The sequence below is a fragment of the Camelina sativa genome, chromosome 10 (genome assembly GCF_030686135.1).
Source record: "Camelina sativa cultivar CO46 ecotype springtype chromosome 10, ASM3068613v1".
Classification (NCBI taxonomy): domain Eukaryota; kingdom Viridiplantae; phylum Streptophyta; class Magnoliopsida; order Brassicales; family Brassicaceae; genus Camelina; species Camelina sativa.
Window position 1 is genome coordinate 26,469,670 of NC_141889.1, and position 27,634 is coordinate 26,497,303.

At 37.9% G+C, this 27,634-nt stretch overlaps 6 protein-coding genes, 1 long non-coding RNA gene and 2 pseudogenes across 13 annotated transcripts; 2 read left to right on the forward strand and 7 right to left on the reverse strand.

The window, feature by feature from the left end:
• Positions 1-42: 42 nt before the first annotated feature.
• On the forward strand, positions 43-643 carry LOC109126908 (uncharacterized). Its single transcript, XM_019230821.1, has 2 exons — positions 43-219; positions 347-643. Exons 1-2 carry the CDS (start codon positions 43-45, stop codon positions 641-643), a joined length of 474 nt encoding a protein of 157 aa, XP_019086366.1.
• A 195-nt stretch (positions 644-838) lies between these two features.
• LOC147937400 (uncharacterized) lies at positions 839-3,220 on the reverse strand. Its single transcript, XM_087468789.1, has 2 exons — positions 2,183-3,220; positions 839-1,036 (listed from the first exon to the last, which is right to left on the reverse strand). The coding sequence occupies exons 1-2, from the start codon at positions 3,218-3,220 to the stop codon at positions 839-841; spliced, it is 1,236 nt and encodes a 411-aa protein (XP_087324915.1).
• Positions 3,221-5,790: 2,570 nt separating this feature from the next.
• Positions 5,791-7,997, reverse strand: LOC104719820 (disease resistance protein RML1B-like). 3 transcript variants are annotated; one of them, XM_087468368.1, is made up of 5 exons: positions 7,858-7,997; positions 7,476-7,779; positions 6,967-7,403; positions 6,151-6,782; positions 5,791-6,071 (listed from the first exon to the last, which is right to left on the reverse strand). In XM_087468368.1, the coding sequence occupies exons 1-4, from the start codon at positions 7,897-7,899 to the stop codon at positions 6,720-6,722; spliced, it is 846 nt and encodes a 281-aa protein (XP_087324494.1). In that variant the 5' UTR covers positions 7,900-7,997; the 3' UTR covers positions 5,791-6,071; positions 6,151-6,719. The 3 variants fall into 3 exon arrangements, with proteins under 3 accessions (XP_087324494.1, XP_087324493.1, XP_087324492.1); XM_087468367.1 differs by having other exon boundaries at positions 6,967-7,779; XM_087468366.1 differs by having other exon boundaries at positions 6,151-7,779.
• A 161-nt stretch (positions 7,998-8,158) lies between these two features.
• Positions 8,159-10,208, reverse strand: LOC147937401 (disease resistance protein RML1A-like; annotated as a pseudogene). Its single transcript, XR_015568154.1, has 2 exons — positions 9,376-10,208; positions 8,159-9,293 (listed from the first exon to the last, which is right to left on the reverse strand). The product of XR_015568154.1 is annotated as a disease resistance protein RML1A-like (transcript).
• Positions 10,209-10,463: 255 nt separating this feature from the next.
• Positions 10,464-14,245, reverse strand: LOC104719819 (disease resistance protein RML1A-like). 3 transcript variants are annotated; one of them, XM_087468850.1, is made up of 5 exons: positions 13,594-14,245; positions 12,389-13,496; positions 12,002-12,295; positions 11,292-11,912; positions 10,464-11,200 (listed from the first exon to the last, which is right to left on the reverse strand). In XM_087468850.1, the coding sequence occupies exons 1-5, from the start codon at positions 14,064-14,066 to the stop codon at positions 11,150-11,152; spliced, it is 2,547 nt and encodes an 848-aa protein (XP_087324976.1). In that variant the 5' UTR covers positions 14,067-14,245; the 3' UTR covers positions 10,464-11,149. The 3 variants fall into 3 exon arrangements, with proteins under 3 accessions (XP_087324976.1, XP_087324977.1, XP_019086046.2); XM_087468851.1 differs by having other exon boundaries at positions 10,464-11,182; positions 13,594-14,226; XM_019230501.2 differs by having other exon boundaries at positions 10,464-11,912; positions 13,594-14,226.
• Positions 14,246-14,381: 136 nt separating this feature from the next.
• Positions 14,382-16,099, reverse strand: LOC109126768 (DET1- and DDB1-associated protein 1). The gene is made up of 4 exons (XM_019230502.2): positions 15,844-16,099; positions 15,281-15,341; positions 14,909-14,970; positions 14,382-14,678 (listed from the first exon to the last, which is right to left on the reverse strand). The coding sequence occupies exons 1-4, from the start codon at positions 15,925-15,927 to the stop codon at positions 14,553-14,555; spliced, it is 333 nt and encodes a 110-aa protein (XP_019086047.2). The 5' UTR covers positions 15,928-16,099; the 3' UTR covers positions 14,382-14,552.
• A 2,860-nt stretch (positions 16,100-18,959) lies between these two features.
• Positions 18,960-20,352, forward strand: LOC104719821 (putative WRKY transcription factor 24). The gene is made up of 2 exons (XM_010437805.3): positions 18,960-19,378; positions 19,874-20,352. The coding sequence occupies exons 1-2, from the start codon at positions 19,023-19,025 to the stop codon at positions 20,058-20,060; spliced, it is 543 nt and encodes a 180-aa protein (XP_010436107.1). The 5' UTR covers positions 18,960-19,022; the 3' UTR covers positions 20,061-20,352.
• Positions 19,859-20,489, reverse strand: LOC147937402 (uncharacterized). The gene is made up of 3 exons (XR_015568283.1): positions 20,352-20,489; positions 20,144-20,252; positions 19,859-20,056 (listed from the first exon to the last, which is right to left on the reverse strand). It is a non-coding gene; the product is annotated as an uncharacterized LOC147937402 (long non-coding RNA).
• Positions 20,490-20,585: 96 nt separating this feature from the next.
• LOC104719822 (E4 SUMO-protein ligase PIAL2-like) lies at positions 20,586-25,089 on the reverse strand (annotated as a pseudogene). Its single transcript, XR_015568282.1, has 16 exons — positions 24,686-25,089; positions 24,505-24,577; positions 24,352-24,417; positions 24,083-24,148; positions 23,916-23,998; positions 23,715-23,766; positions 23,554-23,625; positions 23,255-23,322; positions 23,121-23,169; positions 22,940-23,024; positions 22,753-22,854; positions 22,552-22,603; positions 22,421-22,472; positions 22,162-22,278; positions 21,412-22,071; positions 20,586-21,330 (listed from the first exon to the last, which is right to left on the reverse strand). The product of XR_015568282.1 is annotated as an E4 SUMO-protein ligase PIAL2-like (transcript).
• Positions 25,090-27,634: the final 2,545 nt, after the last annotated feature.

Genomic DNA, 27,634 nt, shown 5'->3' on the forward strand with positions numbered 1-27,634 from the left:
CAAACGTTGCCAAGTTAGATTCTTTTTGGTCACTACTTATCAATGGTTAATCATGAGAGAAGTGATGACACCAGCAGCGACGACTCCTACCCGTGTAGCTACGAATTCCGACCCAGAGACAAACGTAGGCGTGAAGACGAGATCATAATATCTGACGACTCAGATGCAAACATAGAGACAAACTGTGCTTCCGAGGGGAGTATCGAACATACTAAAAATGTGAGTGTGAGTGTCATGTTCCTTCTCTTCTCGATCTTCTCTTCTTTTATGCAAACGTCTGATATTTTTTTTGTTTTTACTTATATACGTAACGAGATGTTAATACGCGTCTTTGTTTGTTTGATAGGAGCATGAGGAGGTGAGTCACAATGATATGGAGGTTGTCAAGGGTGACAAGGAGAAGAAGTCTGATGAGGAGGATGATTTGTGTGTTCTGAAGGAGGCACTTGAGGCGGCGGTGACGACATCGTTTCAAGGTTTAAGTCAATATCAAAAGAATTTGATGTTTCAAAACTTGAAGAACCTTGGAGCTGAGACAAGAAAAGAGCTAACTGATGGATGGAAGGAGCTGAGTGTTGAGGTGCTTCGCTTGAACGCCAAGAAACAAACTTTCTTTGCAAAGTTTGCAAACGCTGGGGCTTGATATATCTACTACTTATTCAACACAAGAAATTAAAATTCTTGTATTTGGCATCATTTGAATGATTTATGTTTATTCCTACTAATGTCTCTACTCTACTTTCTTGTTTTGTGTTGTTGTTGAGGCATCGTTTGAACTATGAATTAGCGTATGTGAGGCTTGTGGCTTCTTTTTTAAGTTTTATGGAAGAAATTTTTTCTAAGTTTCATAAGTCTTTATGTGGTGGTTGTTACTTGCTGCTACTAGGCTACTAGCTACTCTCAGTTTCACAGTAAAAGAGAAGTCGAAAAAGTTATTAAAGTTACAAGGGTTTTGAACCGATGTCCTGACAGTGTAAGACTTGACAGATCTGATTCCTCCAGTTTCACGAAATTGCGGATTTAACAATAGAATTCTCTTTCAGCGATTCACAGTTGTTTGCATTAAGGCAATCGAGGGATCATTTACCCGCTCTGTTTCTTGGCCTATGGAGTTGTATATTTGAGTTCGGGCTCGGAACTTTGCATCTTTCAAAAGAAAGAATATTGGATTGATCATAGGTCGACCCTTATTGAAAAGCTTTAACAATCTCAACGAAAGGAGTGTCTTGATCTTGCTTTATTTTAGGACCTTCGGTCACTGTTTACTAACTCCAAAAGGAACAAAGAAAGGATCATAACAACAAACACTCGCTGTCAAACTAGTTTACAAATGATGCCTTATGAAGTTTTCATACATGTTTCCTTTACTTATATGGGATTTTGTATAACGCATGACAAGTATCCTCTGTTTTCAACTCTGTTTCAGTACTGATTCATAGTGATCAACTTATGTTTACTAGGTGCTTCCCAGCGCGTGGATTGTGGTGTAGTTGGCACTTTCTTGGTTTTTTTGGTCTTTTTCCTTTTCTCTTTTGTATTATTTCGTTTTAATTAAGCATATGCGGGCTTCGCAGTCACTTGTATTTATACACTATATCTTTATACCATTTCGTTTAGATGTGTACAATTGTGGCGTTTATATTTTATGAATTATGAGGATGTTGTTTTTTGCTTTTGAGGATTCAATCTTATCCTCGACTGATACTATTCCCAATACATTTATTGTATTTTTGATTTTCTAATTAACTGCTTATGTAAACCCTTCATATGTTGATGTTGCAATAATAAGTTATTTTTTAAAAATAATTATCTTCCGTGTAAGTGATTATGTTTGTATGCCCATGTATTGGTCTAATATCAATAAGATCGTTTCTGTTTTTCTTTAGTTGGTTTTGAAACTAATTTTGAGTTAAACAAATAATGGATCGAATTATGATGTTAATAAGTAATATAAATTCTTATGTATATATATTGTATATATGTGACTAAGTTTAGTTAACTAAAAAATTCTGTAATATTTAAATATAATCTTGAACATATATATATATATATATGTATATTTTATTTGTGTGAGGAATGTATGGAATTATTGGATACAAGTTTTTTTTTTTTCAACCAAACATTAATTAAATTAAAAGATAACTCCAAGATTGGTTGCCCAAACCGGAGGAAAAGAGTTTACAAATGAATTTTCAATAACTAAAGATCTTGAAGAACGGGCAAGACAATCTGCCCTGGTGTTGAGCTCTCGTGTGATCCTGATCAGGGTGAAGGAAGGAGTTCTGAGCGAAGGTAACTCCTCCAACAGATTCGAAAAGGCTGGCCAATCATCAGGTGTCTGCACCATCACCACCAGTTCTGCACAATCTGTCTCGTAATTCTGACAGACAACTCCAGCCGCCAATAGTGACTCCATGGCCCAAATCAAAGCTTGTAACTCTGCATGTAAGGATGTAGGACTGTGCCTATGACTCCGTGCGTCTAGAAGAAGCGTCGAATCTCCACCACTACAGCACCACCACCCCAGACCCTGCAGAGAGTCTGAACCTTTCCATGAACCATCTATCTGACATCGAGGAAAAGACCCCCTGTCCTCCAAGAAAGGCGTAGGATGCAAAAAACTCCCCGAGTAAGATTTAGCCTCCTCCCACAATAATTTATCATTGTTCGCCTGAATTAAAAGCTCCATCGGCTCGGCCTCTAAACCCTGGAAATCTTTCTTATTCCTGTCTTTCCATAGTGACCAAAGGATCCAGGGGAGACGAAAAGCTATATCAGGATCCCCCGATTGGAAAGCCGTCCGCCAGAAAATAAAATCTAAATTTACATGGATTGAATCATATGGGAAGCCGTCTGGGACTAAACATACCGGTGACAACACCCAAACATCTCGCGAACGAGGGCACTTAAAAAGAGCGTGATTTATAGTTTTTGTTGCAGACGCACACCGTTTGCATAGAGTATCACACCAGACACCCCTATGCGCAAGCCGTTCTAACACTGGGAGAGTACCCGAGGCAATCTGCCAGAAAAAATGTTGAACCTTTGGGGGAACATCAAGTTTCCACGATTGAGCTCGTAGGACCATACATGTCGGCCCGTATTCAACTTCCGCTAATAACTCTCGGGCTAGCCGATATCCTGATTTAACCGTATACTTCCCTGACTTGGTAAAGTGCCATACTAATCTATCCGGTTTCTGGACTTTACTGACCGCCATGCTCCGAATAATCGGTATATCCCCCAGGTCCAGAAACTCCTCCAGGGTAGGCAAATGCCAATCCTTTGTAACAGGATTAATTAAATGGTTAACCATCAAACTCGGTAACCAGAGTCTTCCCCGACCGTTTGCTCGACGTGGTCGAATCTCTGGTATCCATGGGTCTCGCTAAACCGAAATATAACAGCCCGATCCTACCGCCCACCGCGATCCTTGTTCCACCAATCCCTTAGTTGAAAAAATACTCCTCCAAGCGAAGGAGGGATTATATGGTTTTTTGGCCATAAGAGGGTGTTTATTTCTAAAATAACGGCCTTTCAACACCGAGCCATTACGGATGTCGGAAGTTGAATTAACCGCCAAAACTGTTTCGCTAACATGGCATCGTTAAATTGTTCCAGAGATCTGAAGCCTAGACCCCCTTCACACTTATCTTTGCACAATTTATCCCAAACCACCCAATGTAGACCACGAGCCCTATCATTGGACTTCCACCAAAAAGTGGAAATAGCACTCGTTAGTTTATACATCAACTCCTGCGGCAATTTATAACATGACATCACATGAGTAGGAAGTGCCAACGCCACCGATTTAATCATAATCTCCTTACCACCTTTCGATAAATACTTTGCATTCCAACCATTGACACGGTCATCCAACTGATCCTTTACATAGCCAAAAACCTTCGTTTTTGAACCTTGGAGGCTTTTAGGAATGCCCAAGTAAGAGCCCATAATGCCCTCTTTAGATATACCAATAACTGACTTCAATTGATCCCTTGTCTCAGAAGTAACCTTCTTTCCAAACATTATAGAAGATTTTTTTAGATTAACCTCTTGCCCAGAAGCTTTGCCATATTTGCTGATAATTTCCATGACCGTTTGGCATTCAGTCACCTCTGCTTTACAGAAAAACAGACTATCATCAGCAAACAACAAGTGCGACACGGTAGGACTTTTGCGAGCGATTGTGATACCCGTTAATTGCTTCTCCCGTTCTGCCTTTTTAATATTCGCTATCAAAACCTCCGTGCAAAGTATAAACAAATACGGTGATAGAGGATCCCCCTGACGTAGACCTCTCTGTGGTTTAATAGAACCTCGGGGTTGACCATTGAGTAAAACTTGATACGACACTGAGGAAACACACCACATAATCCATGTAATCCATTTTTGAGTTATTTTTGAGTTAAATGACCTTTTATGCCTTTAAAGTGAGTTAAATATTAATAAATTTTTATATGTGTCTTGACTTTTTAAAAAAGAAATACCAAGTGTTTCCTTCCAAATTTGAAGTGACATAATATTTTAGTTTTCTTATATGATTTTATGAATTTTAATGTAAAGGTTTTTCAAAATAATAAGTACACTCACACTGATTGAATTATAAAATTTGGAGAAATGTTTATTTCGATTAATCATCTGATATTTTAAATATATTAAATAAGTATGTTGTTGTTCCAACAAATAGGACAACATATATTATATTTTAACCATGGAGTTAAGCAATGGAAATGAAACTTGTGATTGAAAGACAAACATATCATGTTACACATTGATCGTTTAAAAATGAATAAGAAAATCTAATTCTCAAATAAAGTTGATTTTTTTTGTTAAAACCAACATATGTGAATTTAAATTTAACTATGAAAATTTAAAGAATAAATATGAAAAGATTAGAAAGGCAAGCAATATAAAAGAAATATTTTATTTTTATATAAATAAAATAAAATTGAAAACAATGTAAAATATATATAATACTTTCTAAATTAAAATATAGAATCAAACTCTTACAACACATATGAGATCTAACAACATTTGATATTGGTGGGAGGGGATGAGAGAATGAGATAATGATTACTATAAGAAGATAATCCAAATTAGATAATGGAGATGAATCTTTAAAAAAATAGAACAATGTAAACAATATATATATAATACTTTCTAAATTAAAATATAGAATCAAACTCTTACACCACATATGAGATATAACAACATTTGATATTGGTGGGAGAGGAGGAGAGAATGATTACTTATAAGATAATAATCCGAATTAGATAATGGAGATGAATCTTTTAAAATAAGAACAACGTAAAACATGTAGTCTCTAAAATTAAAATTTAGCATTAAAAATTTACAATGATATTTTATTTGTTTTTTACAACCCATACAACAAAAATAAGAAGTTAAAAAAAAATGAAAAATGATTTGAGGTATTGTAAAAAAGAATGAGAGAATGTGAAAATGAATGAGAAAATGTGAAAATGAGATAGTAAAAGAATGTCAATATGAGATAATGAGAGATTGAGAGAATGATTATTTATATGATAAGAAATGATGGAAGTTACATTTAGAATTGTGGAGTTATAATAGTAATTTATTTTGTTTGAATAAAATTGAGTGGTGAAATATGATTAATGCATAATTTATTTTATTTTCAGTTATAATTTTATTTTAATGTGTGTGTTAAATGTATTGTGTTTATTGAATGTTAAATATTGTTTAAAGCAATTAGAAAACAAATAAAAAATAAAAGAATTAGAAAACATTAAATGAAAATCAACCAATAAGGAGAGACCAAAACCTTACTTTTATATATATGATTAACCTACTAATAGTAACAATAACATATATTGTACAACTGATGCTGACTACTAGTGTTTGCAAGCTTCACACTCACATTAGAAGTGACTCTTTATACTGCTATTATGCCAGATGATTCGTTCCCTTCCATTATGTTTGCAGCAGCTTCCCACTCCCCTTGACCTCTATCTCCTGATGGTTACTTGGAAGCTTCGGCTGACTCGTTTTGTGTTGACTTGTAAAGGGCACTGAGATACATATGGTTTCAGCTGTAACCAAATAGATATTCATTAGCAAAGCAGCCGAATCACACAACAACAAGCTTAATGTAATTAAGTAATGACAAACCTCTTTTCAGGTGGTCTGGTCTAACCACTGATCCTCATACTGGTTTGGCCTCATGACATTACATGAGAAGTTTGTAGGTCGTATTCATCTTTGTCTTCTTCTTCCTCAGACCAACTTTCGTAAACCAACTCTACTGACCCGTATGCTTACTGTTTTTGATCTTCTCAACTAGTAAGACCTTCACAGCTTAAAAGTAGTCCAGTTTGCTGCTGCTACTTTCAGTTTTAAAGTAATCCTCTTTGCTGCTACTACTCTCAGCTTCAAAATAGTCCTCTTTCCTGCTGCTATTCTCAGTTATAAAGTAGTCCACTTTTGAAGCTGTGTAGTCCACTTCGCTTCTGCTATTCTCAGTTCCAAAGTAGTCCACATTACTGTTGCCAACAATTTCAAAGTTTTCCATTTCGCTGCTACTACTCTCTCACCAATAAAATAGTCCTCTTCACTGCTGCTACTATCAGTTTCAGAGTAGTCCAAGATCTGTACACCACACTCAATAATCTTTTCATCTTGTCCCACCCAGCAGAACTCAAATAGACTTTCGCTTGTAGTCACTTCCGCTTCAAACTCAATTATCTCGTCGAAGTGCTCTGTGCAGCTGAAGTCCATATATAGAATTTCTCTCGTAGTCCCATCTGCTTCAAGGAATCTGGGTTTTATAAACAATCTCCCAAAAAATATTAACAGATGTTCTGTTAGGAAATGAGATTGTCTTTCCCAGTATCAAAGTTGGTTAGTAAGCACACATCCTTTGCTTCTTAAACGAAAAACTATTTTACTTATATCGCAGACCTCGATTGGTGGAAGCAAGAGGCAAACCTTAAATCTTGGGAAAGTCCCCTCACCACCCAGACTCGTAAGGATAGTTATGCAGTTTCCTGTAGCTTTGTGAGTGAACTCTGCCGGGATCTCACTACCGGGTATGCATACATAACTACTACACCATGGTTGTATGATTACTCTTCTTGATTCTTCATCCATTTTCAAACAGTTGCGGAAGTTGAGTATTGCTACATACTCATGTGAAGAGAAACTTACACTCCTGAGAGATACACAATTAGTTGCAACGAGGGTAAAAAAAAACGCAAGAGAAAGACCTTGCACTGACACAAGCTTTCTACAATTTCGGATGATAAGAGTTCCTAGCCTTAGGAGACGTAAAACACAATCTGGAATCTCCGTTATATCACTGTTGCTTAGGTCTAGCTTCTCTACACTTTTCGGGATAAGTGTTAATCTCTTGAACGCTCTGCTGCCTATAACAAGAAACCAGAGATTAGGAAAACGTCCATAAACTGGTCTAGGAATGTCTTCTATCATTGTACCACCTAGAAAGAGATCTTTGATATTGCTAGAAAGATCTGGAAAACTTTTCAATCGTGAGCAACCACTCATGTGGACTTCCTCAAGAGATGCTAAGTTGATGTTGGTTGGAACAACTTGTAGCTTTTTGCAGTCATTCATCTTCAACAATTTTAGTTTGTGTAGATTCGAAATAGAGGTGGGAAGCTCCGTCAAACTTTTGCATGACATTAGTAACAATCTCTCCAGATTAGTAGCTTTGGAAAAATTTGGGATTTTCTTCAACTTATAGGAAGAGCTCAGATCTACCTCCTTAAGATTTGCAAAGGCCTACACAACAATGTAGAAAATATTATATATAGGTTGAACCGTTGACGCATTACCTATATAAAATAAATTAAAGTCAACCTCGATTCCTCCCCAGAGATTCTCGAGCTTGCTGAATTGCATACGGAGCTGAATGAGTCATTCCGGTCGAAATTTTGGAGGAAGAGTTTTTCTCGGGTATGAATCCCAAAGTAGCAACTTAAGATTAGGTAGATATTCCATGTCCTCTAACAAGCTAACATTTCCGTTGTACAATTGTAAGAACTTAAGATTACGCATTCCTTCAAAGGCTCGCTTACTTATAGAGAACTCACCGATATTGGACAAATATTGCAAAAGAAGACTGGTGAAACTGATATCACAAACAAAAGTAGGCAAATTTCTAGGGAATATATATGTCCGAACTTACTGTTTCATTTCTCAGTACCTCACGAATCTCTTCGGCCTCAATTAAAAACTGACGTCTCCCCGGCTCGCCAGACTGTTGAGCAACTATTTGCTTACCCAATTGTTGTAGTAGAGAGTGCATCACTATCCAGCCATTAATATGCACAAGAGATTTCACAGCTAAACTCTTCAACGTATTTTTGACATCCAAGTTACTGTCAGCGAGCATAATTGTCACGTAATCAACACTTTTGTAGTTGAAGAAGCATGCAATGTGAAGAAATAGAGATTGATCTTTCTTCGACAATCTGTCATATCCCACCCTTAATGTGTCCTCAATTTTTCTATCAAGATTAGTTTCGATCCTAGATAATTGAAGTTCCCACTCGTGCTTGCTCTCCCCACACAAAGATGAACCCACAACACAAAGGCCTAACGGAAGATGACCGCAAAGCTTTGCTACTTTATATGCAACATCTTCAAAACCATCTCGTATAGAACTTTGTCTGAAAGCAGAGAGACATAAGATCTCAAGAGCTTCTCCCATGGATGGAAAATCCACATGGTAGATATCTCGAATCCCGTGAGCCTTCAAAATCTTCTTATCTTCAGTGGTAATGATGATCCGACTTCCCTGACCGAACCAAGAAAGTCCTTTAGCCAAAACCTCTAATTGCTCTAGATCATCTACATCATCAAGAATGATGAGCACTCTTTGATCTTGCAGCCATTCTTTTATTGCGCCTAAATGATGTATCTTCATATCCTTTTGGCTCAAAATCTCAGACAGAAGTTGTTGTTGCAACCACAACTTGGAATCATGGTCATCAACACCCATCATGTACTTATAATTCCCCTTGAGGTTCCCGAAAAAGCATTTCAATCTAAAACTACTAGAGAGATTTGGTTATATATAGCTGCAGCAATGGTGGACTTACCAATTCCCGCAGGACCCCAAATTCCAATCATCTTGACTTCATCACTTTCCAGGCATAACAAAAAAAGAGTTCAGTTTTGTCAAGTGAGCTTCCATCCCAACCAACACATCAAAATCCCTTGACAGTAGTGTAACATTCAGTTTGGTCGAAACATCCGTGGCTATCTTTTCAACCATTGCCGCTTCATCATCCCTAACCAAAAGGAACAAAACTTTAATGGCGGGTCTTACATTATAGAAACTTCACCATTGATGAGCAAAAAGAAACAACAAACCAGTTAACAGAGTGTTCCCCAGCAATGGTTGCTACATATGCGAAAGCTTCGATCCATCTCTGCCTCACCTCCTCAGTTTTCCCTTGACAAGTTTTCTCGAATGCGTTTCCAAAGTCTCCGCTCTGTTTACGAACATCAGACGGATGGATTTCGTAAGAAATAGTCATCACAAACTGCCCTTGAGCTTCTTTGCATCTCAAGATCTCAACCAATTCATCTAAACACCAGCTAGAAGAAGCGTACTTCTTCGAGAGAACCACAACCGAGACTCTGGATTCTCTGATCGCTTGCACGAGCTCAGGTCCGATCGTACGGCCTCTCTCAGATGCCTTGATCCTTGAAGGTCGTGATACCTTTGCTTGCAAATTGACTGTGTAAATGACTGAGAAACCCTCTACGGACGTCTGGGCCGTGAAAACTCGGAAACACATGGTATCTCTTGATGGGAGACGATGAAGAAGAAGAAGCCATGAGAGAGATTTAAGAAGAAGAAGGTTTTGGATAAGTTATGAAGAAACAAGATCCCTTCTTTTATATAAAATGTTAGCAAAATACGTAAAAGGGGAAGAGAAATTGTCAAAGGAATACAAAAACATGAATCCCCAAATTCGTCGAGAACATCATGGAACGCGGTGGAGGACCACTGCCATTGGGCTTTTTATTGTTTGGTATCTCTGAAATTGATTTTGCAAAGTTGAAATTAAAATCAATTGAACCATGGCCGTTGAGTACCACGGGGCACTGGCCATATTCTCTCGGCGAAGAAACATTTGAAAAATCAGATTTAGCTCTCAGAGATGACAACAGTACCCAGAGACGACGAGGGGAAGAAGAAGAAGAACCACCAGAGTTACCAGAGAAGTTAATTTATAAGCTTGATTTGGGCCCTTAAATTCATAAATGGGCCGAGCTTGACAATTATTTTAAAAGATTGCTCGGGTTTGGTCCGGTTTAGCAAGGCAAACACACAATTTTGCAGATAATATATACGTTTTACAATTTTCACATATTATTTTGGAAGTCCTCGTTCTCCTTTTGTCTCTACTCTCTCTACTCTAATAAGAGATACATATGCATCGAAATTGTTATCAGCACAAAAGCCTTGGTTACATTTTCTTTAATGAACACAGATGAAGCAGTTCCTTTCCATTTGGGATCAGAATGCCTAAGGATCCAAGAATACAGAACAGAGCAATACATGTTCTACAACAAACCAAGTCAACAATATAAATTAAAGAAGCTGGTCTGTAGTGTATGTCAAATACTTACTTATGCTCGTCAACGGGATGACCTAAGTAATCGCAAGTTAAAAATGAGGGGGATTGTGTTAATAAATAGGGAATAACCTCGCTTTTACCAACCAAATGAATAAAACCTGCATGTATTCACTTTCATCTTTGAGAGAACTCGAAACCTTCTCCATCTTCGCTGCTGCTACTCTCAGCTTCCTCTGTCATGATCTGTACACCACACTCAATAATTTTGTCATCGTTAGAACAGCAGCTGAACTCAAATATAACCTCGCTCATAGTCGCATCCACTTCATGGTATATGTTTCGTTGACGAAACAAGTCACCATGAAATATAAACAAATGTTTTGACCGAGGAGACAGTTTTGAAAACCGTGCTTCGCAGCTGTGAACTCCAAGATCTACTCTTTTGCTTCTTAGGCTACAACTTATAGTGTGATATCGATAGCTCTTTAGTGGCAAAATGAGGAAGCATGCCTTAAACCTTGAGGAAGCAGAGAGAGTACCAGGAGCCAGAGGGATGGTTATGCAATTCCATGTAGCTTTGTGAGTGAACTCTGCAGGGATTTTTTTACCTGGTAAGCATATATAATCGTAAACTGATTGTTGTATGATTCCTCTTCTTGCTTCTTTATCCAGTTTCAAACAGTTGTAGAACGTGAGTACCTTGATTGGGTTGTGGAAAGGGCAATGTACTCTTTTCAGTGATACACATTCGGTTGCATTTAGGGACTCAAGGGAAGGGGAAAGAGCCGGAATTGACACCAGTTTTCTGCAGTTGTACACGGTAAAATTTTGTAGCCAAGGGAGACTTACAATGCAATCTGGAATCCTCTTTATATCACTTTTGCTAATATCTAGCAAAGTTATACTTAGCGGGGCATGTGTTAATCTCTTGAGGCTTTTGCTGCCAATCTCAAGGCATTCAAGACGAGACCAACATCCAACAATTGATGAAGGAACGTCTTCTATCTTTGTATTTCCGACCGCGAGAGTCTTGATGTTACTCGATATATTTGGAAAGCTTCTTAATCGCGAGCAATAACTCAAGTCTACTTTCTCAAGAGACGCTAAGTTGATGTTGGTTGGAATAACTTGCAACTTTGTGCAACTCCACATCTTCAACTTACTCAGTTTGTGTAGATTCGAAATAGAGGAGGGAAGCTCCACCAAACTTGAGCAATACATAAGTTTCAATGTCTCGAGATTCGTAGCATTTGAAAGATTTGGGATTTCTTTCAATCTAAAGGAATAGCTCAAATCTAGGCTCTTGAGGTTAGGAAGGGGCTGCATGTTAAAACACAACAAGTGACAAATATCTTGTTATTAGATTAAAATCATTAGAAGAGGCACAAGAAAGAATATCAAATACTAACCTGGATTCCTCCCCACAGCATCTCGAGATTGCTGTCTGGCATATGGAGTTCCACGAGACGTTCTGGCTGAAATCTTGGAGGAAGAATTTTTCTCGGATAATGATTCCAATGTAGTAACCTAAGACGAGGTAAATACTGCATATCCTCTGGTATTTGCAAAGTACCTTGGCCAACTAACATACCATAGATTCTTAGGAACCGGAGATTACACATTCCTTCAAAAGCCCCCTTACTTACAGAAACCTCTCCGATCTTGGATGTATTAAATGATATACCTTTGACAGATCCAGTACCCTACCAAATATTGCAAAATAAGACTGATGAAATTGTTTTCACTAAACATAAATAGGCAATATTCATATATATATGTAAGAACTTGAAACTTACTGTTTCGTTTATCAGTACATCACAAATCTCTTCTGCCTCAATTAAAAATTGACGTTTCCCAGGCTCGTCAGATTGTTCAAAAACTATCTGTCTACCCAATTGTTGTAGTAGATGGTGCATTACTATATGGCCATTGGTAGATATATACACGAGAGATTTATCGGTTAGGGTCTTTAAACCATTTCCAACATCCAATTTACTGTCAGAAAGAATAGATATCACATGACCAACGACATCATTCCTGAAGAAGCATGCAATGTGCAGGAATAGAGATTGATCTTTCTTCGACAATCTGTCATATCCAACTTTTAATACGTCCTGAATTTTTCCATCAAGATTAGTTTCGATCCTAGATAACTGAAGTTCCCACTCGTGCTTGCTCTCCCCACGCAAAGATGAACCCACAACACAAAGGCCTAATGGAAGATTACCGCAAAGCTTTGCTACTTTATATGCAAGCTCTTCGAAACCATCTCGTATAGAAGTTTGTTTGAAAGCAGAGAGACATAAGATCTCAAGAGCTTCTTTCCTGGATGGAAGATCCACATGGTAGATATCTTGAATCCCATGTGCCTTCAAAATCTTTTTATCTTCGGTGGTAATAATGATCCGACTTCGGGAACCAAACCAAGAAAGTTCTTTAGCCAAACCCTCTAATTGCTCTAGATCATCTACATCGTCAAGAATGATGAGCACGGTTTGATCTTGTAGCCATTCTTTGATTGCGCCTAAATTATCTGTCTTCATATCCCCTTGGTTAAAAATCTTAGACAGAAGTTGGTTTTGCAGATACAACTTGAAATCATAGTCATCAACACCCACTATGCTCTTAAAGCTTCCCTTGAGGTTCCCCATAAAACATTTAAGTTGAAAACTACAAGAGACTTGGTTGTAGAAAGCTCTAGCAATGGTAGTCTTACCAATCCCTGCAGGACCCCAAATTCCAATCATCTTCACTTCATCACTTTCCAAGCATAACAAAGAGTTCAAATTTCTCAAGTGAGCTTCCATCCCCACCATCCCCTCAAAATCGCTTGAAGGTGTAGTAAGATTCAGTTGGTTTGAAACATCTGTAGCAATCTTTTGTATCATATATGCTTCATTAGCCCTAGAAAAAGCAAAACAACATGGCTTTTGTGGGTCTAAATTACAAACATTAAAGCTTTCCTTAAGAAAGATAGAAGCACTGATTCATTGAGACGTACCAATTAAAAGAATGTTCTCCTTCTATATTTGCAACACGAGTCAAAGCTTCGCTCCATCTCTGCTTCATCTCCTCACTTTTCCCTTGACAAGTTTTCTCGAATGTGTTTCCAAAGTCTCCGCTCTGTTTCCGAATATCAGACGGATCAACTCTATAAAAAATGGTCATCACAATCTGCCCGTGATCTTCTTTGCACTTGAAGATTTGCACAAGTTCATCTAAACACCAACTTGAAGAAGCATATTTTTTCGAAAGCAACACTATCGAGACTCTGGACTCCCTAATTGCGTTCACGAGCTCAGGTCCGATCGTGTGGCCTCTCTCGATCTCCTGGTCATTAAAAGTCGTGATACCTTTGCTTGCAAAGTGATAGAGTAAATGACTGAGAAACCCTTTACGAACATCTGGACCATGGAAGCTCGGAAAGACATGGTATCTCTTGATGCAAGACGAAGAAGAAGAAGAAGAAGCCATGAGAGATCACAATGCTTGAACACTTCAAGAAATTATTGTTTAGGAAGAAAATATTGTTGCGAAACCAAGATTTCAGAGGAGACTTTCGACGAAGTAGACGACGACTCAATCAAATCAAAGTATACGAGAGGAAAAAAAATCGATCTGACCGATCGAACTAACAAAGAAGGTCAAACTTCAGAGTTTTACTAACATAATTTTATTTTAATAAAACTGTATAATTGGTTTTCATTATTATTAGTTTTAATTCGCTGCATATATATTTTTACCGGGTCAGATTAAGACTGTTCTGTTGCAAATTAGGGTTCGAAGTGGTTTTTATGTTCAACCTAAGTGAGCCATAATATTACGTGAAGGATAAAAGAAACATTAATGTGTTTTATATGTACGTAAACATTTCCTCTACATCCCTCGTGAACTGTTTTTATCTTTCTTCTTTCCTAAATTGAAAATGCTAAAAAGAACTCATACAAATGACCTTGTTTGCTATAGGCTTGAAACCAGGGTACGTTTTTCATAAGCCTTGAGTAGATGAAGAAGAAGATGCGGCACGGAAATGCTTGTTCCCGTGCTCGCCTGCCAGATGCTCTGAAGCCGACTCTTTGGTCTCAACTGCAAATGGCAAATTTTACACACACGAACAGAAATAGAGATTTATAATAACAACAGTCAAAATCAACAGTTCGGTTATCTAAAAGAATTTTAAGATTTGTTCTATATCACGATTTCTTTTCTCCATTTCCTAAATATTCTGTGCTATGAACTATGAAGGAAATAAAAAGAGATGATTTGAATCAAAGAATAAAAAACTATTGAGAAACGAGAGTTGATAGTTGTTTTACCTTCTCTTCCGCTCGTTGATAGAAGCTGCGTATAAGTATGTTTTTCACTTCTGTAGTTATCACTACGACCAAAACAAACAAGATATAAATTAGTAAAAACGTAGATGTGATCCGTGCAAACTCGAGACTGTTGAATCTGATGAACACCCATTTGCCTAGCATTCATATCTGTGAGGAGATTCTAACAAGTGAAAGTTATTCATGGTAAAGACAGCAACTAGTTTGATCTATCAAAGCAAGTTCAAAGATCAGCCAAGATCACAACCTCAAAAGCCCAATTTTATACAGTATAAAATGTAACAAAATTCGAAAATCTCTAGCCGAAGAACATGCAAGATTTGGAAAAAAAAACGAGATTTTTTTTGGTTTCACCTTGATCTGGTGGTGGAAGTGTACGGTTGTGAGTAGGACGATAGGTGGTAGGTATCATCCTCTGCAAGAAAAATATGAACAAAAACTCATATCTTTGATAATAACATATCAAAAAATCATATCTTTAACTCAAACAAAACCAAAAAAAAATGTGAAAACATGCATACTAATTTACAGTTGATATGAGATAACTAAAGCCAATGGAAACAGAAATTATGATTCCAAGATCAACCAGTCCTGCCAAAATTGGCTAAAGTTTTCTTGGTTTCTCACAAGATTGATGAAAAAATTGAAACTTTTGGATCAGATCAAGTAAACCAGAGATACACAATTCGAATTTACTCTTTTAACAATTTGAATATCAAAATATGGATCAACAAAGAACACATTATTTTTTTTAACAATATGGCCAAGTAAAACGAACTCAGATCCGTAAAATTGAAAATTCTGAATAGTTCTCATACAAAACACAGATTATAAAGACATCTTTAAAAAAATCATCCAAGAAGAGTCGAAGAAACGGGGAAGAAAAATAGAAGATGAAAAGGGGGGAAAGAACTAACAGAGGGATTAGAAGGATCGGAGGGACGATGTTGACTGAAATTGTGAGGATCAAAGGAAGGCAAATCACCCAGAATCGACGCCATTGGAATCGTGGCCTGATGATGTTTCCTTCTCTTCAAAGTTCGGTGACAGAAGAGAGAGAGAGATAGGTTTTCAGGGGAGAAACCATAGGAAAAAAAAAAAGTTCATGGGCCATTATTGGGCCTAACTCTAGAAGAACCCACCTTGTGAAATTAAACCCTGCAACAGCAGCTCGAAGACGCTAACCGCAAAATAGAGAGCAACAAGTAGCTCTACAAGCAGAGCATGACGCAGAGGCTTCACGGGTTACAGCTGAGGCTTTACGGGTTGCATCTAAGCAACAAGCAGAGATCTCACGCTTGGTGAGCTTCCTCAAGACTAACCCAAACTATGTCGCTTTCCTCGAGTCTCAAACCAATGACCCAAACCCTGCTGATGTTCAAAGTTAGGTTCCCTCATGATTATGAAAACTTTTGTAATATTTGCAACACTCTTGGATATTTGGATGTTTCTTGGAACTTTTGCAACTTTTGTAAAAAAGATGGTACTTATGTCTTTGTTTAATTTCATGTTTGTTATGTTTTAATTATAGTTTTCTTAATCAGTTTTGGTATTACAAAATCAAATAATGCATTTTTACCAGAATTTTTTTAAAAACATGATAATTAAACAGTCGTAAAACAGTCACCAAAACGTAAACAAAACAGTCGCAAATGAGTAACTATATCAGTCGCAAATTTAGTGATTGTTTGGCGAGGGAAAAACGACTTTATTTATCAGTCGCCAATTAGTAGCTCCATAGCGACTTTTTAGTGACTGATTTTTTTAGCGACGCACTGTTTAGCGACTACGTATGTCAGTCGCCAATCAGTCGTTACTAAGTAGTTAGCGACTGTTTAGTGACTGTTTTTGTAGTCGGCAATTTCATGTTTTCTTGTAGTGATAGTCCGGGACAAGGTATTTTTCTCCGCGCTAATACTCCCTTGGTCCTTACTGCTTGGTGCGATTCCGACTATAGTAAATGTCCTGTAACTCGCCGTTCTCTTACGGGTTGGGTTATTCAGCTTGGTGGTTCCCCCATCTCATGGAAGACAAAGAAACATGATGTAGTTTCTCGTTCTTCAGCCGAAGCTGAATAGCGGGCCATGGCCGATACAGTTTCAGAAATATTATGGTTGCGTGGACTTTTGCCAGCTTTGGGGATTGATTCTTCGGCTCCCACCGTGTTATACTCAGATAGTTTATCCGCTATCAGCTTGGCAAAGAATCCCGTTTATCATGCTCGCACCGAACACATGGAAAATAATTGTAACTTTATACGTGACGAGATATTGCGGGGAGTGATTGTTCCTCACCATGTTTCTACTCATCAGCAACTTGCAGATATCATGACAAAGAAAGAGTTTGAAGTTTTTCTTGTCAAGATGGGTGTTCGTAACATCCACACTCCATCTTGAGGGGGGGATATTGGGCCATATTGGGCCTCGTTTGTATTTACTCAGAGTCCATATTATGTATGTCGATTAGGTTAATTGTCTATCATGTATATAAGCCGATGAGGTATGATCAATAGAAGTAAGCAAACCTTTTACAACTCCTATAGGTTTCTTGACAAAAGTTTTTTTCTCAGACAAGCCAAACTGAAATCTCCTATGTTAAATCTCAGTCCACCTTCATTCCTGGAAATGCTTGACCTCCACCAAATTTCCCAATTTATAACCTTCCATCTTCCTCTAATGACCACACCAAAAGGCAAAAGTGAAAAAAATTATCTTTGAATTTACAATTTTCAGTGGTTTTTACCTCTTTCTTTTGCCTTAGACAAAGATGAGGAAGAGGAACAAACACATGAGGAAAAGAAACAAACGCATGCTCTCTCATCTTCGCATATAATTAAAGTCGTAAGTCGTAACAGTGAGATTTATTAATTTACGTATGTACATTGGATTAATATAGGTCAAGAAGGGAAACTTCCACGTACGTGTTTATACTTTATAGAGTACGTAAAAGAGGCTTAACTTTACGCTGGGACTTGGGATCGAGTCAAATAAGATTCTTAACCACTACAACCATAATTAACATGATTAAGTTGAATTAGTCGTTTATCCGTACTTTTGATGCACGCCATTTTAATTACGCCACTTCAATTATAAAATGACATACGTAACCAAATTAATTATATGCTATAGTTTATGATCGCGGGTCATTTACATCAAGTTTATAAACATATATATGTTTGATGTTTATGATGTAAATTTGTGAGACAGAAAATGATGAATCTTGATATAAGATCAGTAGAGTCAAATGGGTAGCCGAATTTTTTTTCTTTTATATATAGTGGTTAAAGGAATGACCCAATGTAACTAGTTTCGAACATTTTTTAAGTAGGACAAAACATTCTACTTTTTTATCATTTTTTTTTCAAAACATTCTACTTAATTACCAAGTTACAGTACATCAATTTGATTCTAAATTCGATCTGAACATTCTATTAATTATGATATATGTGTACGCAATAACTACTACACGTACGTACCTTTAACTATAAGTCCATTAAATTGATAGGATTGAATTTGAATGGGTTACTCGTACGTATCTGGTGATGAGGGTATGATCTTACAGTATAATTTATATTAGGATCATGAGTAGCAAAACAAAACAAAACAAAAATTACTTTTTAAGAAAGAAAGGTATAGTAAGTTAGTAGCGCTTACCAGAAATTTGTATATAGTTGCATCAAGTACAATTTGATGCATCTTTTGAACTGTTAATAAACATATACCGATCGTTAGGACTGTAAACTCTAATTAATTAATTAAACATATATTAGGTTTGTATATCAAGTAATTAATATTTTTATAAGAATTATCACATGACATGACGACATATATATGTTGTCCCAAGCCAATACAACCTCTCATATTAAAAGAAGAAGAAGAAAAGAGATAGGAAAAATGAAAGAGATAATAATTACAAGCTAAGTAAACTAAATGGAAGTAAAAAGCAGTTGAACAGAAAATTAGGTGAACTTAGTTGGCCTCAATGCCCTTTTACCCTTACTTCTTCTTCTTCTTCTCCTCCTTCGTTCGTCTTCACAACCTATCATTACACATCTATAAATATAGTGAGAGATAAAGCGAAAAAGAGACTTATAACAATGGAGAGAGAAGACATTAATAGTAGTATGTTAAACCTAGATGTCGAAAACAACAACACCTTCTCTTCCTTTGTAGACAAAACTCTAATGATGATGCCTCCATTAACATTTTCCGGCGAGGTGGAGCCTTGCTCTTCTTCTTCTTGGTATCCAGAAAGCTTTCATGTGCATGTGCCACCACCAGCGCCTGAGAATGATCAAATAGGTGAGAAGGGGAAGAATAAAGAGAAAGAGAAGAGATCGAGGAAAGTTCCAAGGATTGCTTTTCATACGAGGAGTGATGATGATGTTCTTGATGATGGTTATCGTTGGCGAAAGTACGGCCAGAAATCTGTCAAGAACAATGCTCATCCTAGGTACTTACACACCATATAATTCCTTGTATAGTCGTCGTATATATTAATTAGTTTATTTATACGTGATTCTCTATGACTTCATTATATTATTAAAGTTGATTTCCATATACAGAATCGACCAAAAACTATCACGGCTAAAGAAAAGATTAGTTAGCTTAACAACCGGCAGGTCTGGCTCGATCGACGATCTTGTTTGTGTTTAACTTTACACGATATATACATATAGAAAATATACAGTACCTTTCAGTTGCAAAATTACAATAATTTCTAGGTTTACGATAACATTTATTAAATCAACCTCTTTCTAAACCTAAACTCTTGTAATTTTGGAATTTTATGTTGTGATTATATATTAAAATAAAACATAAAATATGTAATTTTCAAACATAATTATTATCCTATAGTTCTGTGTAAAATATAGGGATAATTTCACAAAATGTAAATTATATATATTGTCACAAATGTCATTATTTAATCTTGTTTCAAAAAATGCAGGAGCTATTACAGGTGTACGTACCACACATGCAACGTGAAGAAACAAGTGCAAAGATTGGCAAAAGATCCAAACGTGGTCGTAACGACTTACGAAGGCATTCATAACCATCCTTGTGAGAAGCTCATGGAGACTCTTAATCCTCTCCTCAGGCAACTCCAGTTCCTCTCTAGTTTCTCTAATCTCTGATGAATATATTAATTAACGTGTTAATTAATGGTGTAATTACTTAAAGCTGATTAAGGTGTTAATTAATCACTCCACTGACCCACATCTCCCACGAGACAAGTCACAAGTGTATAGAACAGATTTGAAACGGTATACAACTCTTTGCACGTATTGACTCATGCCCTGACTTCGGGAATATGTCTTGAGTTGCAGCTTCCATTAGGCATATATGTCACTTATGACAAAGAATAATGTCATTGTGTTTTAGAAATATAATCCAAATTAATTGAGCATAATATTGAAAAACCTTACCAACGGATCGGATCAAAATTGACATCAGGAATCCGAAATCATGATTTCCGAACTTCCTTAATTGTTAATGAAAATCCTTTGGTAATATTCCCTGCAAACAAAAAAGCCACATTAATGATCATATTCACGACAATCATCAATATCAAAATGAAATTTGGTCTTATAAATATATAATTGGAGGATTCGTAATTGTGGATATCTGTTGACATAATATAGATACACACTCATTAGAAGTAAATAAAACCCCGAGCATATTATTACAAGCAATTTTATTTAGATAGCAATTTTATTTTGATCGTCATGAAAAGTTAAACGCCAGCTAAATACCATAATAAACAAAACACGACTTGCACACACCGGAATCCTAAACTCTGTTCATGCCGTGGGAAAGTGATCAAGTACACTAAAGTTTATTATGTTAGTGTTGTGTTCTAACTCCTAAGTACCAACTTCCCTTCGTTCTACCCTCTCAAGTTCCATGATGATGTCGGTCCGGAAGGCCTCGCGAGCCAGTAGGAGCGGGCACCGGATGGTTTCGGTTTCCTATAACTGCCTCGGTTCTATAAGCAGCCGTGGAAAAAGGTGACTGAGCTTGAGAGCTTTGAACCAATGGTGTCTGAACCGGCTGTGAACTGGTAACCCTAGTGGAAGTTTGAGACTGTTGGGTAGGTCGGATGATCATGTGGTCAAGAGCAGTGGAATGAGAACCGGGCACAAGACTGCCTCGCATTCTCGGGCGCCAATTGGTTGTATCAGGAGCGGTCAAGTCTACATCCATTAGGTCACTGGTTCGAGAAACAGATTGAACAGGTGGACCACTTGAGTGCTGCCTTTGAGTGCTTACATGGTTATTACTGGTTAGACCTCTGATGCCATAACTATTAGGCTGGCTGAGTACTCTAGGGACATGCTGAGACTGAACAAAAGACGAAACATTCGCTGGCGACTGGCTCGTAGCTGGAATTGGGACCCTCCGGCTCTGCAAGGAACACATATCAAGATATCATCAACATATGAATACTCAAGCAAAGAAACCAGTCTCTCAAACGAAATCACAAACCTGATATGGAGTTTGATATGGATAAGTCTGGTTCAATCTCGGACTAGAGGTTCTACCAAGATATGTTCCAGTGGGAGTAACAGATGAAGCATGAACCTGAGAGACTTGCGGAGAGGGATTCGGTATGGTGAAGCCAGTGGACGTAGTTGCTGGTCTATCTCTTGGAGATGGTGTCTGTGAGAATGGCACAGGTACCAGCATTGGATCTATGGACATGGGTGTTTGGGACAAGTTTGAGTATTGTTGACCTGTTCCAGTATTCGAAGCTTGATGCGGTTGTGGCGCAGTGTTTTCCAAAGCAGATAACATTACCGGGTCAAGTGCGATCACATCAGATATATCAAATATCGAACAGTAATCATCGTTTGAAGCTTCTTTATTTGTGTTATTATTAGATTGACCCTGAGCATCAGACAAACAGGGCTTCCGATCCTCAACCTTGTTGTCACCAAAAACTTCCATTTCGGCATCATCATCATCATCATCCCCCGTTAGATCAAAAACAACTGGACCAGAGTTTAACAAGCTCATTGGGTCTTCTAGATCATGAATGATCTCACTCACAGGTTCCACTCTCTGGTCAGTTTTCTTTGCAACCTTCCATGAACCATCAGCATCGATGATTACACCAGCAGCATCGTGTCCCACATCTTTTAATATCTAAGGATATGATATGGGAGGATTTATCAGACTTAAGCAGCAACACATAATTGAAGCAGTAATTAAATTACAACATAGATAGCTACTTGCCTTGGCCATGTATTGATCTAAACGTATGTCAGGGTAGCAAACAGGTTGATTGCAATGTGGGCAGCGCCAGGATGGATTTCTCATATTTATGTTGACATAGTTTGAGAAATCAAAAGCCTGCAGCAGAAAGTAAAGTACCACATCAGTAACAAATATTAAGAGAAAAATAAGGTAACACTAACATCCACAGAGTAAAACACTGTATGACGATTTAAAAGGATGGAAACAGAGAATATTGCATGATATTTGGTTGCATCACCTGAAGATGTTTACACAACTGGCCCTTGACTGGAAGCTTGATCCGCCTGCGACTGTTTTATTGGAGACTAAATCACTGAACAAAATAACCATAACATAACACAGTAGTACGTTAAAAAGTAGAAGTGGTACCTTATAGGACAATTGAGAGATACTCGTGATGCCCCCTCAATGATGTCTGAATCTATGGACAGGTAAGAAAGTAAAGAGAAATTAGTTTGGGAAAATATTTCTTATAGTTATGTGGTTGCCAGTCATGGGAGGATTCAAAATGGAATAGTACAGAGCATTAAAATAAAAGCTCCACCCTCCTATTTTATGCTCTTGAAATACCTGGACTTGATTCAATGACTTTGGACTGAATGTAATCTTTAAGAACAGGTTGTTCAGGCGGCATTACCACTCCCGTAAATGCAATTACGATGATGTAATTACCTTTGAACAATCAAGCATCTTAATTAGATAATAATTGGAAAACATGGGATACAGAAAATCTATATATATAAAATAGATTAGATACCCTTAGAATTCCCCATCACTTGGAGAAGATTAGTTCCGTACTTCAGCTGTGCAGTAACATTTGTAGGGAGTTGAGGCCCTGTATCCTGGATAAGAAAAAAAATAGATAACAATAAACAAATAAACATGCACAAAACCAGGTCAGAGAAACAAAATCCAGTAAAAAGTCAAACTGTACACACCATTGCAATATTAACTCTCTTCTCTACCCCCTTTCCATTTAACAGGAAGCTGCAATAATCATACGAAAGCAAGGAAGGTTAAATTCGATCATATTTCGTGTCAGTGAGGAAAATAGCAAAAAAAAGTCTCATACCTGACTTCTGGAGGATTTGCAATACAGGCAGACGTGTCTATGTTGTCTGTTTGGGCAACAAATAGCCGCTGAAGAGCAAACAAGAATCTGGAGTAAGCAATATATTAACCGAAAGGCACAAAGAGTGGGCACGTCAACAAGATGAAACAGATTCAAAATGTATATGAAGGGACTGGTAGATAGAATGCAAAGAATGGTTTCATTCACATGGCGACGTAATTGCACAAATAACTATTAAAATTTAATAAAGAGAAATCCAGAATGACATATTGAATGACTAACAGATGAGGTATACATACAATTTTCTGTTGGAGTGAATGTGGCATATTCTTTGAGATACGGAAATCATGCGCCAGCATTTTGTAGCCAGCCTGTCATGCAAGGAAAGCCAAACAAAAAAAGAGCACATTTAGAGGGTAACATATCAGAAACAGATGTTTAGAACAGAGGAGAAGCTCACCTTCACTTCAAAAGAAACAAGAACATGCCCAAGCTTCACAAATGGATAGAACCTGGGATCAGAAAGAAATAAATTACAACCTGTGTATCCAGTGGATACTATTCTACTCAATAAGTTTTTGGTATCTAGCTTGTGATAAATTTGTTAAGAGTAAAATCTATCTATCAATCAACAAAGCCACACGGTGAAAGCAAAACCTACTTCTCCATGATCTGCGTAAATGTACTGCCGGGACTGCTGATGCCAGGGGTAGTGCTTCCAGAACACCCAAAACTAGCCCTTATCTGAATAAGAAGGAAAACATTAATATCATCACAATCCAAATAACCTGCTATCAGATGTAAGCCATGATTCAGAAGAATACAAACCTCATCAGCAAGAGCGAGAAGTTCTTGACTCTCGCTATCCGAAAACCATCCTAGTTGACAAGCATGCTGTGACATTAACAAAAAATCAAGCATGATACGTCAATCAAAGTGATAAAGCCGAAACCTTTCTACCTCAATCATTATAAACCAAAGGAAATCTAAACAAAAACTGGCATTCATAGAACAGAAACAGTCTGCAGATCACTGATCCAAACACTACTAATTCTCTCTTTTTTTTTCTCTCTCTCTCTCTCTCTCTCTGGTGTTACCTTGATAGAGATCATGAGCACCATAACAGCCGTCTTAGTGTACACATCAGTTCCATGACGGCACACCTACACCACATAATATACATCATAATGGCCTTTATATACATTAATGCAGATCTATCTAACACAGTAATCGAGAAAAAATAAAAGGACCTGTTTGAGCAACTCGGGGAACTCTTCAACCTTCTTGGGAATATCATTGTTCGCTATAGCAAAATCAATGCCTCTGAAACAGAGAAATCAAAACAATTCGTCAACACCCAAAAGAGTAAACTCAACGCGCATGTTAATGTAGAGTGAGAGAGAGAGAGAGAGGAAGTGAAAAAAAATTTACTTGGCGAAAGAGATGCAACAGATCTGAAACTCCTTAGTATCAGTCTTAGGTCCGACTTGAATGTGGTAACGTAAACGTTGAGTCACAGACGCTAATCGGAAGGAATTGACTAGTGACGCTGCCGTCTTCTCCCGTAATCCACTTCCAGTCACCGCCGGACACGTCGCCGCCTTCGCCACCGTAGACATTGAGAGCTTCAATCACAAATTTTTTTGTTTTTTTTGGAGTTTTGAAAATTATAAATCAAAACAAAGAAGAAACAACGATTTGAAGAAGAAGAATAAATAAATTACTCAGCTAAATCGAACATAATAAATAACCCTAAAATCCTCTGTTACCTTTTTTTTTTTTTACTCTATTTTGCTTTTTTGATGTTTCCTTGTAACGGACTTTTATTATCGTTCTGCGACATTATTTAATGGTCTTTACTTCTTTTTTATTTATTTAGGGAATTCATGTTATTTTTTTCCCCTATACTATAAAAGTTTTTTGAAATGTCCCCTAACGTTTTAGAACTAATATTTAAAACCCTTGGTTTAAATTTAAAAATTGGTGTAGTAAAAAATATATATATATTATATATATATTGGTTATTGAAAAGTTCCATATATATTGGGAGGTTGATGAATCCAGCTTGTCAGAGAATGGAGTCTGTGATAGCTAACTTTCCAAAGATTTGGAAATTGGAGGACAAGGTGGTTGGAGCGGATCTAGGTCAGGGAGTCTTTCAGTTCAATTTTGAGGAGGAAGAGGATATCCTCTCTGTTCTTCAGAACGGCCTGTATCACTTTGATAACTGGATGGTATCATTGGTGAGATAGGAGCCGATCATCTCTCCCTCTTATCCTTCAGCGATTAGCTTCTGGGTGAAGGTGACAGGGATTCCAATGCATCTGTGGGAGGTGGCTACTCTTGAAGCTATTGGGAAGAAAATTGGGAAGACTCAAGAGATTGATGAAGAGTCTGGCAGTATTTGTGTGTCTGTCAATGGGTTTAATCCTCTGATTACAAAGTTAGTGGTGCCGTTTGCTATTGGGGATGAGATTGTGGTTTCTTTGGAATATGAGAAGCTAGTTGGTGTTTGTGATCATTGCTCTAGGATGACTCATGATTCGAAATTGTGTCCAGAGTTTCAGAAGGTTGGTTCTGGTAATGGTACTGAAGCGCTCTCTGATAGTAGGGGAGGACCACAACATCTTCCTTTGGTGAAGAAGGAGATGAATCATAATGTTGGAGGTTGGGAGAAGCCTCGAAAGCATGATAAGAGAGCCTTAGACTTTCAATCTGCGGAGGGTGGTGATTTTGGTTATTTCCCACAGCTGCGTCAGGGTGAGAATGGGCTTCACGGTTCTCGCCAACAGGTCAGGGTTCACGGTCAGGCTTGGGGGCAGCAGAGGAACTTTGGGGACTCGTCTATGAGGGACGAAGGGTATAGGCGCGGGTCTCACTCAGGTAGTGGAGAAACATCGAGTAAGGCTTCTGGTTTTCATCTCAAAAGGAAGGGTGCGGGTATGGTTTGGCCAAAACCTTTATACAAGGTGAAGCAAGCTTCTCTGGAACATCAAACTCAGGTGCGTCTTGAAGATTACACCGGGGTCTCCAGAGTTGGTCTTGTGCCAGAGAAGGAGCGTGAGGGAACTTTGCAAAAGGTTGATGGAGTGGCGTCTATGGCTATAGATTTTGCAGTTGACACAGATGACCTGCTTGAAGATGGTGAGTGCAATGATTCGGCAAAGGGTGATCTCAAGGTGGTTCAGGAACAGGATGTTCCGCAGGTTCAGGGGTTAGAATTGCCAACGGGTCAAGGGTCCGAGTCTCACACTGGTCAGGAGTCTGTTATTCTGGATGAACCTAGTGGTGATCAGCAAGGTATTTCTTATCTTTCTAAACCGGTTGAATACGACGTGGGTGTGATTAATAGTGCTTTGGCTACCTTTACTTTAGGAGATAAGAGTGGTGATAAGAAGAGGATAGTCAGTCCTTATGTTAGAAAAGGTGTTAATGGCTCTAGGTTAGCTACTTTGGTCTCGGCTTCTCCCGGGAAACGTTTACTTGCTAAGGCTTTGTCTAAACCTACAGGTGATGCTAACAAACAGAAGATTTTGGGGAGACAGGGGACTTCTACAGTAGGCGTTAAACCATCGGATGGTGGCCGCTTAGGCAAGAAAGAGAAAGGGATGGGGGCTCTCCCGAAACCGCCGACTAGAACGTGAAGATTTTGAGCTGGAACTGTCAGGGCATTGGGGTTGATCTGACAGAAAATTATTTGGGTGATTTGTGGAAGAAGCATCGACCAAACATTTTATTTTTATCGGAAACAAAAAAGTGTTTTTTCTTATTTACAAAAGTTGCAGAATAAGTTTGGTTATAATAATTTGTATACTGTTGAACCCCGCGAATCTAGCGGTGGTCTTGCTTTGTTTTTTATGGATGAAATAAAACTCTCAATTATTTATGATAGTAATCGTATTATTGATACACAAGCTTATGTTGGTCAACAATTGGTTTTTATGTCCTTCGTTTATGGTGATCCTGTTCCCCAGAAAAGACAGGAAGTTTGGGATACTTTGATTGATATTGGTTCTTTCCGAGTTGATCCTTGGTTTTTGGTAGGTGATTTCAACGAATTAGTTGGCAATCATGAGAAAACAGGGGGCGCTCTGCGCTCAGCTTCTTCCTTTATACATTTTAGTTCAATGCTTCGGCATTGTGGGATGCTTGAGTTTCCTTGTTTTGGGGATCAATTATCCAGTAGGGGAAACCGATGTAATAATCAGGTGGTCCGTTGTCGGTTAGATCGCGCTGTGGGTAATGAGGATTGGCATGGGTTATATCCGAACTCGAGGATTGATTATTTGGAGATGATTGGTTCAGACCATTGCCCGATCTTGGCAAATTGTCAGAAGTGGGATAGACGACGGCTTAGACAGTTTCATTTTGACAAAAGGT

Bases quoted from the DNA above. Each gene is read 5' to 3' on its own strand.
- LOC109126908 (XM_019230821.1), top strand. From the start codon at position 43: ATGGTTAATCATGAGAGAAGTGATGACACCAGCAGCGACGACTCCTAC. The intron at 220-346 runs GTGAGTGTGAGT...TTTGTTTGATAG, and splicing joins GTATCGAACATACTAAAAAT to GAGCATGAGGAGGTGAGTCA.
- LOC147937400 (XM_087468789.1), bottom strand. From the start codon at position 3,220: ATGGCGGTCAGTAAAGTCCAGAAACCGGATAGATTAGTATGGCACTTT. The intron at 1,037-2,182 runs GTAAACTCTTTT...AATCGCTGAAAG, and splicing joins TAGTTATTGAAAATTCATTT to AGAATTCTATTGTTAAATCC.
- LOC104719820 (XM_087468366.1), bottom strand. From the start codon at position 7,899: ATGCAATTCAGCAAGCTCGAGAATCTCTGGGGAGGAATCGAG. The intron at 7,780-7,857 runs GTTGACTTTAAT...ATTGTTGTGTAG, and splicing joins ATCTCTGGGGAGGAATCGAG to GCCTTTGCAAATCTTAAGGA.
- LOC104719819 (XM_019230501.2), bottom strand. From the start codon at position 14,066: ATGGCTTCTTCTTCTTCTTCTTCGTCTTGCATCAAGAGATACCATGTC. The intron at 13,497-13,593 runs GTACGTCTCAAT...TGCTTTTTCTAG, and splicing joins GGAGAACATTCTTTTAATTG to GGCTAATGAAGCATATATGA. The intron at 12,296-12,388 runs GTAAGTTTCAAG...AATATTTGGTAG, and splicing joins ATGTACTGATAAACGAAACA to GGTACTGGATCTGTCAAAGG.
- LOC109126768 (XM_019230502.2), bottom strand. From the start codon at position 15,927: ATGGCGTCGATTCTGGGTGATTTGCCTTCCTTTGATCCTCACAATTTC. The intron at 14,971-15,280 runs GTGAAACCAAAA...TTTTGGTCGTAG, and splicing joins ACTTCCACCACCAGATCAAG to TGATAACTACAGAAGTGAAA. The intron at 14,679-14,908 runs GTAAAACAACTA...TGCCATTTGCAG, and splicing joins ATCAACGAGCGGAAGAGAAG to TTGAGACCAAAGAGTCGGCT.
- LOC104719821 (XM_010437805.3), top strand. From the start codon at position 19,023: ATGGAGAGAGAAGACATTAATAGTAGTATGTTAAACCTAGATGTCGAA. The intron at 19,379-19,873 runs GTACTTACACAC...CAAAAAATGCAG, and splicing joins AAGAACAATGCTCATCCTAG to GAGCTATTACAGGTGTACGT.